This window comes from Clarias gariepinus, chromosome 6 (assembly GCF_024256425.1).
Source record: "Clarias gariepinus isolate MV-2021 ecotype Netherlands chromosome 6, CGAR_prim_01v2, whole genome shotgun sequence".
In the NCBI taxonomy this organism is placed as follows: domain Eukaryota; kingdom Metazoa; phylum Chordata; class Actinopteri; order Siluriformes; family Clariidae; genus Clarias; species Clarias gariepinus.
In genome coordinates, this window is record NC_071105.1 from 33,848,207 (window position 1) to 33,863,537 (window position 15,331).

General features: G+C 35.5%; 1 protein-coding gene across 2 annotated transcripts; it reads right to left on the reverse strand.

Moving 5' to 3' along the window:
* Window positions 1–2,561: 2,561 nt before the first annotated feature.
* On the reverse strand, window positions 2,562–15,331 carry LOC128527055 (endoplasmic reticulum resident protein 27). 2 transcript variants are annotated; one of them, XM_053499338.1, is made up of 8 exons: window positions 15,183–15,331; window positions 13,391–13,476; window positions 11,186–11,323; window positions 10,378–10,494; window positions 10,151–10,276; window positions 8,001–8,198; window positions 7,588–7,663; window positions 2,562–2,700 (listed from the first exon to the last, which is right to left on the reverse strand). In XM_053499338.1, exons 1-7 carry the CDS (start codon window positions 15,229–15,231, stop codon window positions 7,628–7,630), a joined length of 750 nt encoding a protein of 249 aa, XP_053355313.1. In that variant the 5' UTR covers window positions 15,232–15,331; the 3' UTR covers window positions 2,562–2,700; window positions 7,588–7,627. The 2 variants fall into 2 exon arrangements, with proteins under 2 accessions (XP_053355313.1, XP_053355312.1); XM_053499337.1 differs by having other exon boundaries at window positions 7,588–7,666.

The window sequence follows — 15,331 nt, forward strand, 5'->3', positions numbered from 1 at the left end:
TGAGTATCTTTATACTGTTGAACCCCTGCGAAAGAACTGCTTTCGAAGTTTGTGATTGGTTTGAGAATCAAGTGACACCAAGCCTCTTTCTGCTTTTGAGCACACACCCTCACACCCTTACACACACACACACACACACACACACTCTGGCACATATGCACCCCAGACACCACTTTCTAAAACAGTCATACATGTACCGAGACGATATATAATTCAACCACAAATGATTTTGACTTGACATTCTTGGAAGATGTTTTATAGAGATTGGTTTAAGTTTAGAGTAATTGAAAGGTCGATATAGAGCTGGGGAAAACATTGGAAATTTATACTTCTGTTGTGCTCCAAAAAAAAAAAAAAAACTCATTCACCTCTGTGTAACATTTGTCCATAACATATTTACACATCGATAACTGTAAACAGCATAATCATAGAAGGATTGTAGGATCCTGTATTAATTAACTACCAGGAATATTTGACAAAGTTATGATTTAGTGTTTAAAGTTCATTGTATAAAAACCATTGTAAAGTTTTAAAGTTACGTAGCTGAATAAACCAGTTGCTCGCTCTGACGCGGTGCGTCGATAGGCTTGCTGGTGGCATGAGAGACTTAATCAAACATGCAAACATGTTGTCTGTCATTTGAACTGAGGTAGATTCAAACTGAGGTAATGGGCAAACTGTAGGAACGTTTTAAACTGACAATATGACGTATGATCCAATTGAGGTCAATGTGCTTTAAAGGTGCTGAAACTGAAGGGAATTTGAGCTATGATAAATTTGAATGTCATTAACTGAAGTAAATTTGAAGTGAAGTAATAGTTGAATTGAGGAAAAGATCAAATGAAATCAAGTCAACCTGAGGTAAAGTCAAATTTATATAAATATAAAACATTTGAGCTAAGGTAAATTTAAACATTGTTAATGTTAAAGTAAATTTGATTTGAGGTAATGATTGAACTGAAAAAAAGACAAGCTGAACTAAAATGAAATAAAATAAAATTTAAATTGATTAAACTGAGTCAATGGCTGAACTGAAGTCAAACTGAGGAAATGGTCAGTTTAAGGTAAAGTAAACCTTATTTAAATTTGAACAAAGGTGAGATTCAATTAAGATAAATTCTAACAAAGGTAAAACAAGTAAATAAAAAAAGTAAAAAAAAAAAAAAAAAAGGTTAAAAAAACGTTTAACTGAATTTAATTAAAACTAATGTAAACTAAGTTCAGGTTAGGTAAATTTGAACCGAGGTAATGGCCGAACCGAAGAAAAGGTTTAGGATAGTCAAAGTCAACCCTGTGTAAAGTCAACTTGAAGTAAATTTGACGTTATGTCACTAAATAACATCATGAAGCTAGCTTGTTCATTTTCCTAGGCTTACATTTGACTTTCAGCTAAGGCTAGACCAATACACAAATTACACCTGATGATTACTTTGATCAAACTTGCTTATTATTAGGTGTTTTTCTGTCTAGTTTTTAATTACAGCAATAGATAGATAGATAAATAGATAGATAGATAGATAGATAGATAGATAGATAGGATAGATAGATAGATAGATAGATAGATAGATAGATAGATAGATAGATAGATAGATAGAATGTTCATTTTGTATGAAACTTGATCCAATAGATCTTCTTCATCCAGGCAATAATCCATCCACACTGACCAGTAAATTGTCATCAGTGTGTGTGTAATCTGTCTGTATATGACCAAAGAACTCATAATGTACCAGATTTAATTATAAAGTTGTTCTAGACCAACCAGAACCACAGTCAGACTAAACCACACAAGGTTTTATAACAAACTTGTTGATGGCTCTTCAAGCCTTCCGTACATTTGCATTGTTGGTGCAACATATAAGCTAATGTAATGAGCTGCAGCTGGATTTTGTTTCTTCGACATCAAAGCATGTTTTTGACCTTTCTCCTACTTCTGATTTATTGTTTATGCATGTTTATGAAATCCTTGGTGGAAGTGATTTATCTTGGCCAGTCTGGTATGTAATTTCAATGTCTGCTGCACTGACTACTTTGTGAACTCATCTCAATGTGAGGGACATTCTGGGAAAAAAAGAAAACATTGCCACCATAAGCCTTGGCTCAATATATCCAGTAGATGTTGTTTCCAATTTGAGTGATGTGTTTTTACTTTATTTTGCATGCAAATACAGAAAAGTTCTTTCCCTTGTTAGTCATAGCCCACAACAAATGGTGCAGGTGACTAATGATTGAGTAACAAGAACTATGCATCCAAGTGATTTGTCCAAGTGACTAAGTGATTTGTCAAGAACCAGCTGACCTCACTACGCAGCATTCACTCTGTTTAAAAGAATCTAGTTCAGAAGAAACATGAAGTCCGCATGTTGCCGCTTCCCTTCTAACCTCACTCCCATTATGACAGGATGCACAAATAGAAATTTTGACACACTATTGAAGAATTTAGAACTGCGGATTTACCCAGGCATTCAACCTCAGTTGTTATTGTCATTCCATTTTTAACTATGTTCAGAAATCATCATATTTCTGAGAAATGACAACATATTGGAGACATGACTCACATCATGGATTTTGGATTTGTTCTTGACTTTTATTTGGACAATCAGGTAAGGACACTGGTAAAGTACCACCCAGGCAGCATGTTTACAAATGAAATTTGGGGTAGATTCTTCTTGTGCCCCAAGTCTCCTGGGAAAGCCTCTGACCCTGAATACAGGATAAAAAGATATAGACGATGATGACAATGACAACATTTAAACGAAACATAGCCTTTTTTTTCTTGTTCTAGAATCGAGGCCACTTTTATATTCTAATGCATTCTTCACTGAACCATAATTAACATCTCTTGCACCTATTAAATAATAAACTCACCCTAAGTAATGCAGGTAAAGTTAAAAACGTAATAGTTTTTACATAACTGTTCATTATTATTATTACTGTATATGACAAAAGAAAAAGGCAGAAAAAGCTGTGGAAAGAATTGTAGAAAAAGCACAAGAGGTTAGAATAACACATGTTCCAGTGGTTTACATAACATCTGGCCATCTGGTCAGCGGCTTCACACAGCTCGTTTTTATTTGTAATCTCATTTCGTCTCTCTAATCAGAGAGTAAACAGAAAACAAAAAAAGAAAACTAATGAGAAAAAAGTCATTTTAATTGTGTGAGACATGTGCCACATAGGCTGTAGTAGCATTAAGCTTGCTTGCTGGATGTACAGTAAGAGAACAAGTCATACGAAACCAAAACAAGACAGAATAGAAACAAACTGATTGTAGTCGCCACTAAATGATAAGATAAAGACATTTGTTCCGAGACAGATGGGAAATCAGCTCCTTTTATGTCAGAACACGATGTGGATTGTGTTGGTGTGTGTGTAAAATGTAACCACTGGAAGAAAGAAAGCACCTTTCTCCATGCTGCAATTGCCCGCTCTATGAGTTCTGCAGAAGTTTCAATAAACCTTTGTTACTTTACACTCACCTTGTGAACAATTATTTGTCTTAATAGTTTAGAAGAATTTCCATCATAAGATACACAAAGCTGTATAAATATAGGTGTGGAACTACTAATAAACAAATAGTTTTGCACCATGACAAAGAGAGTTACTGAGACATGGAGAAACCAGAAACTCCATTAGCAAGGTTATCATGTGATGTGAACTGACTGATGGCAGCCGGGTAACTTTATTTCAATCTAATTGGAAGATGTTGGTCTTGATAAGGGCCACTTTTAAATAAAAAAATAAATAAATCTTAACAAAAAGGGCAATAAGGACTTTATGGGTAAAAGAGGCAGATCCTTTGGCACCCTTGGCTCCTTCAACTGTACATGCATGCTTTTTAGGATGCCAATAGTACTGACTACTATTACCTCCTCGTATGGGGACATATTTTTGTCTTATGCATGCACAAAAAGTCCATAAAGTACATGTCAGATGTCCGTTGTTATTTTTGCTGATTGTTCAAGTAAAAATTTACCCTTGGTGCCACTTCTTTAAAATAGATAAGCTGCTGTCAGGACATAAAGAGAAAAAGCAAACTGAACTCTTGACAACTCTATGGGTGTGATATTTGCAGAGCTGTGAATAGCAGTTAGTATAGGAGTAAGACTCCAATGATGAGAGCCCAGCATGGACTTAACTGCAGCTGTTACAGACCAATGAGCGCAATCAGACACAATGCACAGCCACTCAGTAGGAGAGAATTGAGACAGAGAGAAGGAGAGACAGAGAAGAGAAAGAAGGGTTCATGGAGCACAGTGGCTTCGCTGCTGGCATTTATCATTATGGGCAGACACCACAAACAAACCCAGCCGACCGCTGTGTGTATGTTACACAGAGCTGGAGTGCTGCATAAAGCTGAGGCAGTTTGTTGGAAAGCTCATACAGGATCGCACATAATTATAGTGAGAGATTAACTGTTTTTAGTGCATAATGTATCTTCCAGGATTAAGATTCTTTCTTTTTGGAATTTCCCTCAATTTCAGTCTAACACTTTTGCAGTGTTTTATACTTAGTTTCTACAAAACACACAGACCTCTAAAGAATTCTGCTGTCTGTCTGCATGAAATGCACAAAAACTTGATTGGATTTTTTTGATTTCCACCCTACATTCTCTCTCTCTCTCACTCCCTTTCTCTCATATAATTTATAGAATTTATATACTGTATATCAGTCTCTTTGGTTGCATTTTTACTTTTTTGGGATAATAATAACAGCTTAATGTTTAATAACTCTACCAAATGGTTGAAATGTTGCTTTGTGGTAACTGTATTAACTTATTTACAAATACAACTACAGTCCCAAACTAACTAACTAACTAACTAACTAACTAACTAACTAACTAACTAACTAACGAAAGAAGGAAAGAAAGAAAGAAAGAAAGAAAGAAAGAAAGGAAGAAAGAAAAAGAATCAATCAGGCTAACATTAAGTGTACAACACAAATGTTGTTTTGGGCATCAGATCCACTTTATTTCATGTGTTAAGAAACAATTGAAAAGGCACACTATTTAAAGACACAGTGGCATGAAGTGTTTTGGTTTAGCATAGCATACCTCAACCAAGTGGTAAAGGTGGCTTGATGAGGTCACTCTCGATCATTTTCTATACCGCTTATCCTGTACAGGTTCATGGTAGACCTGGAGCGTACCCAAGGGCACTCGGGGCACTAGGTGGGGTATACTTTGGAGAGGGTACCAATCTTTTACAGGGCTAAAATAGGTGACTTAAATATAATTAATATAGTGATTTGAAATGTGATTTACCCAAAGGTTGAGCAGGATGTTAAAGTTTTTAAGCTAAAAAATATAAATCCCTCAACTACTAATAATAATTAACTTTAGATTTAATTGACTTTTGGTTTAAGCTTCACTGATGATGTTTGTTGTTTCACACTAATGTTTTACTGATGGTCTATATGTATTTTTTTTTATGCCAGTCACCTGCCCATTACTAGTGGTAGGATTTAGAACTTTATCTATGCTTAAAGCGAATGATGCAGCAAACATTTAGTCATTTATTTTGTCCAGGAGTCTCACTTTTTTATCTTTCCAGTCAACTACCGGCATGATAAAATTGAAAAAAAAAAAAAAAACACACACACACACACAAAAAAATTCACAAACAACAACATTATGGGCAAAGCCTTCTGGAAATGTGTATAATTGCACTTATGCAAAGAAATTAGGTTGTTTAAGTCACAGCTAGAAATTATAACAAAACATAGTTGGCTATTTTATTAAAATAAATACATTTTAATAAATCCAGACCATCAATGTTTATTGCCCTTATAAAATGTCAGAGTATTGATGTATTTAAGACTTTGGGAGAGTTTTGGGGACTTTGATTACTTGTTAGCGGCAGTATTTTTGTTGGTTCTCTGTAAAAGGGATTTATTCATTTTTTGAACCTGCAATTGTGGTGTTGACCACAGATTAGTAACACTTTTCAGCTTTGTTGGGAAGGTCAGGTTTTGGGTGGGAGGTGCTGTTTTGGTAGCATTTTATTTTAATGCCATCATTTTACTGTGGTGACAAGCTGCAATTATCTACTAATAAAATGTCAGTAGTGGCACACTGTAATAACAACGAAATTTTTGTTATAAACTAAACAAACTTAATAATGTTAACAAACGTAATAATTTAATGCGAATTTCTTCAGAGCAGATTACTCTGTTTTTCTGTGTACATCATTTAACCAACATCAACATTAAAAAAGTTAAATACTTTACATAAGAAGGACAGAAAGATTGCTGTAAGAGCTGAATATTTTATCCAATGTGTAAAAAAAATAATTTGAACTGATAAACCAGTAAAACTTTTATATAGAACTTTTTACCTACAGTAATTGTCCAAAACCAGCTGTTAAATTAGCTAACTATTCATTTTCCTTTGCAAGTGTCTAATTGCAGTGTCTTATTTACTGAATTTGTCTGGATTTCTTCATCATAAAATCATTAAAATAAACACTTCAGGATAAAGAAATAATCACTTATATACCACTGAGGGGCAGTGAGGCTCGGATGGTTGAGGCTCTGGGTTGCTGACTGGACAATTGGGGGTTTGAGCCACACCATATAACCCTGTCTAATATTGAGTAGGCTTACTGTAGGTCCCGACAATTGCAGACCGGAAACAACTAACAAAATGGAGTTGCTCTGACCCAGTTGTCTAGCCATCACAATTTGGCCCTCGTAAAAGTAGTTACAGCTACAATAATCTAGTTACAATGGCAACTGCAAGTGTGTGGGATTTGTTAGGCAGCAAGTGAACTTTATCCCCTGAACTTGATGTGCTCGAAGCAGAAAATGGGCAAGCGTAAGAATTTGACAAGGGCCAAATTGTGCTGGCTAGACAACCAGGTCAGGGCATCTCCAAAAAGGCAGCTTGTGTGGGATGTTCCCTGACTGCAGTGGTCAGGACCTACCAAAAAAGTGGGGGAAAAAAACAGTGAACCGGTGACAGGCTCATAAGTGGCCAAGGCTCACTGAAAAATGTGCAGAGCAAAGGCAGGACTGTGTAGTCTGATCCAATATATCCACGAGCTCCTGAAGCTCAAATTGCTGAAAAGGTTATTGCTGGTTCCAGAAGTAAAGATGTCAGAACACTTAGTGCATCACTGTTTTGGTAGCAACTACTTAATATTAGTCAGGGGGACATAATGTCTGGCTGATCATTATATATTTGCACCAATATTTACACATGAAATAGGTGTATAAAATCCTGAACATTGTGGATTTTTTTCCTGTCACTTTCATTGTAACTGATTTTTTTTTAAATCCCACAAACTTTATTGCAACAATTTTGTGAGGCCTCCTATAGTCTGGACTACATGATGTGTGGGGCCAGAGTATTTTTGTTACCTCCACAGATTTGTAACAGTTTGCCAGCGTCTGCGGCCTGAGAGAAAGCCATGCACCAGGCTAAATAATACAGTATAGAGGTTATGCCTCGGAATAGAAAACACTGCAATTTCTCTCAAACAAACAATGCACACAATTTTTTCAGTTTTTTTATACTCTCTCTCTCTTTCTCTCTCTCACACACACACACACACACACACACGCACCATAAAATAGAACATTAAGTCTTACATGTTGTAAACGGTTTTATTGAAGGTGTGTTCGGTGACATTCAGAGTTCAGTCTTTACTTCAGCTTCACCAGTCTTCTTCTGAGAGGAAAACAAATCATGATGATCTGTGTGACCTTAAACCCTTCATACGTATATTCTACTTAGTATTTAGCCTGCAGTGATAGGTATTTAGTTAGCAAGATTAGAAAGTTTACACAATATCAATAAAAATTTAATTAAATCTGGAATGAAATACAAAGTAAATATCACATCTGCAAAAGCAAATACAGCTGATCAGAGTAAATGTATTCCTGTGTTACCTCTATAAAAAGAATGACACATGTTACAGTAATGCTATATATCTTATATATCTCATACTCTTGTATTTCATTTATTACATGACCCCAAATCAGTATCAAAATGGTCATCGTACCTGTTGCTCTCCACTGAGGAAGGAGTCGCAGAAGCTCTGCACACGTTCAGTAGAGATGTCACCTGACTCCATGAGCCAGGTTTTGTCAGAGCCAGCATCGTAGATCCCCACACGAGGAAGGTCACTCGATTTCAGGTTGAAGTAACCCAGTGCGCGAGAGTTGCCCGGATCTTTCCCATTTATTAGCACAAACAGCATCTACAGAAATGAAAGGAAGATTTTCTAATATAAACGTACACATCTGTTTATCTTTATATATACAGTACATACTGTCTAGTTGTACATCAGAAACTTTAAGTTGACTTTAAAGTTGAAGGTGCAAAAGTCTTGAGCTCCGCCACATTTCTTTATATTCTGTTTACAAAGAGACAGCCAACTTTGTTGTATTTTTAACATGGTCTTGAGGAATATTTCTTCAGGCTTCCTAAATGATTTTTTTGGCTCTAATTTTCAGTCCAGTCCCTGTACCCAGTTTCAGACCCCATTTTTTTTTTACTTGTTAAGCCACACAGTGAGCTATGAATGATTTTGGCGTAAAAACACCACATTTAACTTAAGGAATGAACCAGTGAGAAACTGGTGCAGTTGAAAAAAGATGATCAGGTGATTACATTGGAACAGATGAGAGGGGAAATGAGGTTGCTGCTGAGGTTGTTACATAAACAAAACCTTTTAAGTTGTATTTTTAGGCCCTTTGCAGCCTGTCATAGTAAAAAAAAAATTACTTTCTTAACTTTAACATGCATAATTAAATATGGGTGGTTCGAGATGTTTGCACAGTACTGTACATCAGATAAACATTTAACATAGTAAGATGACCAAACATTTATATTAAGAATGGGTTAATATTCAGTAACCTCTGTATACTGTTCAGGGCACAAAACCCACACAGTTCCATTAAATAACATCTTGTACTACAATGTAAAACATAAGTAAATCCACTAAATGTACATTTAACCAAAGTAACAATTGCAAACACATGTATTATGTCTTTTAAAGTTTCACCTGCATTGACTAAAGTTTATTTATCCACATAGATTACAGCATGTTATAGCATTACAACCATTACAACATGTTCCTTATTGTTGATAATCTGGTCTTAGGTTGTAAATTTTACAACTTGGTTCACCTTCACTTCAGTTCCTTTTTTGCCAGTAAAAAGCGGCAACCCTGATTAATTTGCTTTATTATTCTTTTAAAAATCACTTATGTTATACTGCAGTTGTTAATGTTACTCATGTTGTACTGCATTAATGATGAGGTTCATATTTTGTCGAAGTGTTAAAGAATGTCAGGTAGTGCAAATGTAATGTCAGGTAACTGAAAATGAAAGCGTAAAGCAATAACAAATTAAGGAATTTCAACTGTATATGTAATGAAGATCGGTAAAATATTTAATTCAAAATCTATAGTGAAGTACAAGACAACTTTTTGTGATATACTGTATGTAATAAGCCTGATTTACACTTTTGCATCAAGTTGACGTGAAACCTACTGTAAATTTGTAGATTTTGTTGACCTTGGAGCTAATAGATGTTGAACAACAGTAACTTTTACTAAACTTACTGCTAAAGAGTAATGAGAAAATGTCAGAGGAAAATGGAAATGCGTTGCTACCAGGTGGACCAATTACAGTTGGTACAGTCTGTACAGAAAAGTAAGATCTGCCCGTAGTGTGTGAATGGGTGTGTGTGCCCTGCGATGGATTGGCACCCTGTCCAGGGTATACCCCGCCTCATGCCCTAAGCTTCCTGGGATAGGCTCCAGGTCCCGCGACCCTGAATACAGGATAAAGCGGTATAGAAGATGAGTGAGTGAGTGAGTTTTTGTTGGTTTAGGAATTAAAGGCTCAAAAAATGATTTAACAAATTTTTATAAAATCAATTAAATAAATGCATACTGATGGGGTCAGTGAGAAGAAATTTACACTTCAAAAAGTCTGGGATCTACTGGTATAATATTATATGTGTTTAATTACTATATTTATATACGTGATTTAAGGCTAAAGCAAAGGGATGCCAGGTCTCAGTAAAGATATTGTATATTTATCTTTTAGAGATGTCTAAAATGTTCGTGATACCATTCTTTTGTAGTTTTATGAACTGACTTAAGTTATTTCTGTGTTTATAATGACTGTACTAGTGTACAACCTTTCCAGTGTAGCGAGGAGCCAAAGCCCCAAGCCGCTCCTTCAGCTCGTTGTAATTATCACTCCCCCTGTTGACAAAGAGCACGACATGCACCTTCACTTTGGACTGAAACAGACCCACAGCAGACTGAGAAAGAGAGAGGAAAAAGTCAGTGTAAATCCTGAGGTTGACATAATAAATTGTCACATATTTACAAGTACATTGTGTGTGTGTTTATATCGCCGTACCACTTGATTGTACTCTGTGATATAGCGGATGTTGCTGATGGTGAAGAAACTAAAGATTTTGTCTTTGTCTAACGTTTCCACTTTTGCTGGGTTTAGGTTCTCCTGGTGCAAATCTGCCTGTGGGAACACACACACACACACACACAAAGTTAATACAATGGAAAAACATCGAAATCAGTTAGTTCCTGGTCTCATGTTACAGTATAACAGCTATAAATGATGATCATATTTTAATCTTCAATAGAAGTAAATTTTTAATTAGTTCTTTTTCAGCCTTAGGTTGTGGAAAGCATTACATTTTTAAATAGATGACAAAGGTACACAGAGTGCTTCATAATGTAGCAGTGTTGCGAATGCTAATTTAATTATTTAATTAATCATGATGCTATAAGAAGATGACAGAGTTTCATAGAAGACGTCTGGATGCAAAATGAGTTTTTAAAACAATTACAGACCAATAATGGTAATTGTTTTTTTTTTTTTTTTTCATTTTAATTTAATGACAATGTGCAATACATTTAAAAATCCTTTGGTGGTGATTTATGATAACCATGTGTTACTGGATTTTTTATTTTTCGTTATGCACTGAATTTTACTTCTAAATATACAGAAAAAGTATTTTACTGTCATTACTAATGGAGCATGCCTACTGTACCTACACAAAAAATAAACACACATTACAACTAGACCATTTTAAATATAACATATACTGTACATCACCTGTAGTACAAAATGACCAAATAAGCCATAATTCAAGGCCACATTACAGAACGTAAAAAGGAGTGCAAAAATAAAACCACACATCTACCTTTCTGAAGACGGAGATGGTGTCTGAGTCGATGTTGTATTTAGCCCACACCTCCTTCTCACTGCACAGGGCAGCTGGTAGGGACTTCATCTCTTCAACAGCAGCTAGGAACTCCTTATAGCCATGCCCTTCATCAGCCTGATACATGCATGAATATGTAAAATTATGTCAAATATTTCTGTAAGCTTCACATTTCCTAAAACTCATACATTTTAGTATATTGTACATTAAAGTTCTCTAACATGATTTATTTACTGTTGCAGTGTAAATTAAATAACAAGTTATACAAAAGTTAGTCCTGACCGAGTAATGTGATTGGATGAGATGAATAATATCATAGCACTGGAACGTTTATATATATATCACTCTACATTATAAATGATTTAACATTTATTAATTACACTAACTGGTGGTCACCAGCATGGGTGAAAGTAGGTGGGTACAGTAGTTGCATGCAAATTTTCAGTACAAAAGCACGACCTGAAGTGTAATATTGCTTTTGTACAACAAGTTCCAAAAACATAATTTATGATCAACAGGTTATGATTTGTTTCTTTATTTAACCAGTTATTTTTTTGTGCCAACACATGGTGGAACTAACTAACCGCGACTGGTGGAGCTGGCGACCGACAGTTACTGGAATTAACAGAGGTGGAAGTAGTTTTAAATTCTTACTGGTACTATGTATCCAAAAGGATGAAAATAAACATGGAGAAGGTGGACACTCCTGTATATCTTTTTTTGCTTTCCACTCTTTAGAACATTAGCTCCATTAATTTCCGGGTTTTGGGGTTAAATCCCAAATAGCATTAAATGGAAAGCCAGTGAGCTAGGGTGTAGAATCACTTGTTCAAAACACAAAGTAGCTCCCTTGATTTGGTTCAGGCTTATGTTAGAAGCTGGTTAGCTTTATAGTTTTCCTTAGGCGCAAATTAAACAAAATGGTGGCAATTTGGAATGACTTAGAAGCAATTACTAAAGAGGCAAAGTGTTGGTAATGAAGACGGAGATAACCTTATCAGATCTGTTTATTTGCTGAAAGTGCCTCCATGACTTGTTCTGAATGTGGTTTTTGGCATGTGGTTGTTCTCTCCTCAGTATGGGCGATCGTGCCGACCTACTTTTACCCATGCTGCAACTGATAGTTAGTGTAATAAAAAATGCCGTTCCCGTGCATTATCCCCTCTCAAGATAGAATTCTTGTCCAATCAGATTTCTTAATTGAGACCAACTGTTGTGTAATGCTCAATTACCCTGAATATTAATAAGCATAATGTTAACAATCTAACAATAAAAGCTGGCATCTGTATCATTTGCCTTTTTAATGTTCACTTGCATTGACAAAAATGTTTTCAATCACATAAATAAATAATAAAAAAGACTTTTTAGCATATTTGTTTTCAAATTTGCTTTTTAGCAAATTTGTTTTGTTTTAATTTTTTTATTTTATTTTTCCACACACAACAACCTGTTACTTGTAGTGTTTTACTACTGCACCATTGACTTTTTATTCTGTGCAAAAATTATTGTGTATATGGAAAGGACAATGCATAAACAATCTGCGTCATGCACAATATGCATATCATTTCATTATTCTCGAAATATGTTGATATAATTATTTCCTTCATTAATACCATATTTAATATTATTGCCATGTGCCTGACCTTTGGTCTTATTGAGATGGTACTTTGGGGTTATTCTGGTCAAGAAAAATATGGTAATGGGGTAAACATGTCTGCAAGAGAACAGCCAAACCCTCTACAGAGTTTTACATTATGTCCTCAACCAAAGTTTTAAATTTTACTTAAATTTGAGGCCTGTGTCCTCGGTCCCAGACAATGTTTAAGTTGATGTTAGGTTGTTGCCGTGTTTGTTTATAGAGACCAACGGCAGCCAATGCCACAATGTCTCAGATACACCCTTATTTCCGTCTTGATTTCCTCCTCTGCCTAGCGAGTTGGGCCAAAAAGCTCAGCATTCTGGGATCGCTACACACAGGCATTTCCTGCGGGCCAAGATCCCTTCCAGGAGCATACATCGAGGTTATGGCATCGAGAACAAAGTTTTCCCACAGGGAAATTTTCTTTTCGTAAGTCTGCATGCCAATGTGTCTATTCTGGTCACGTTTGCCTTTCTTTACCTCCTCATGCACTATACGTAATGCAAGCACTCCAGACATGCACACCCATACACACAGTCTCTGACCTCAAAGAACCCAATGATGACAACTTCAGCTGAGTCGATAAAGGTTTCTGCTGCAGAGATGTCAGTCAGTCTGGGGAGGCCAGTCTCTGCAGGGGGGCAAATGAGCTGTCAGTCAATTTTGCTAGATTTCTTTTATGTGTACTGGCACAAAGAATAACCAGCAAAACAGCAAAATTCTTTACTTTTTTATTACAATTACAAAATAAATTATATAAAAAAATTCAACACATAGTATCTGTATTATATTGACTTAAATGTAGTTATAAAGCATGAACAATGTTTGTTTGAGGAAACAAACAAAGATACAAAATAAAAGAAATCCTTTTTTCCTATCAGAAAAGAAGGGACTAGAAAACCACTGTTCCTTAACTATGAGGGTGTTCAAGTCACACTAGGATTTGTGATAAAAAAATTTTCATGAATGAAGGTTTAATACCGATTAACATTTTCAAAAGGTGCCAAGCACATCGATGATGAGACTCTTAGCCATAGTAAAACATTTGAATGGTGCAAATATTTTATAGAAGGACGTACGTCCTTGATCTGGAGCAAGGTGGCTAACATTTAGTAAGTGGAACACTCTCAAAAAAAGCCTAGGTGGATCACCAAAGGTATTCAGTTTTTTTGCAGGACAACGCACAACATCATAATGCCCACCGCAAAGTTTTTGCAAAGTTGTGCAAATCCTGGTTTGACTTAAATGCCCCTTGTATAAAAAAGAAACATTGAATCAAAGAGACATAAGTGAAGAAACACATGGCAGGGAAGATATCGTTGTGGAAAACTATTTAAAAAGGCCAAGATTTGGCACAACGTGAAGTTACTTTTACTCGGTTGAAGCAGAACCCCATACCAACACATTTTTATTATTTTTTGATTTATTTTCATTCATATCACAACAATTTACAAACAATTTAACTAACAGGCAATGTACAGTAGTTCCTGTTATCCTTTATGTTCAACAATGCTGTCTCTTGAAACAAAAAATTGCAACTTGTCAAGGTATGGAAAAACCCAAACACTCAAATACTGGTTTACCTCTGACATAATTAAATTACGTTTAATAGTGCTGACATTGGAGACTCTTTCCAAAAATATTCCAATGAGTTGAAAAAAATAAACATTTTAATTATTTATGATGTCATAATTTTATAAATAACCAAAATTGATTGTTCCGGTGGTGTAATGGTATGTATAAAATTGTTCCAGTGGTGTAATGGTATGTATAATAGGGACAAGAATCAAAGTCTTGTTCCGTGATAAACATTTCAGAACCACATAATGAACAAATTATTCAATGCAAGTTATTCAACACTGATCCAACACTGAGCGTTATGAAGTGACCCAGTAAGCACTGATGTTGCCACTAAAGTAAAAACTCCAGTAACTTACTTAAAAGTCTGTCATTGTAAGACTGCCCCATTTTAGAACATGCGCCTAAATCTTAATTGTTCCATAATAATGAATTCCCTCATTCTAGAACATTCTATATTCTAGACTAAACAGGCTATAACTATAGATTCCTCCTCTTTAGAATACCTGAGTGAATAGGATTCATTCTATAGGTCACCTGATTAAGCATTCTTTTCCAATGGATTCCCTCATTCAAGACACCAGAAGTACTGAACATTCTACTGAACATTATTGACTACATGTAGAATTGTCCATGCTGGAAATTCTAGGTAGTCAATCCAAATGAATATATATAAAGATTTACCCACATGATATGCTAATAATGCCCCGTTAAACATCTTAGTCATCACCTGAAAGACAGAAGAACAAGATAGCTGACCTGCTATGCTGCTGGTGACCAGTAAAGAAACCACAAGAAGGAGTAACATCTTGGCAGATCAATGACAGAGGACCAACACACAGCAAAGAAAGATTATAATGTCTTGTTTCTGTTCTTAGACCCCAGTAATGTGAATCATGTGGCCTGGT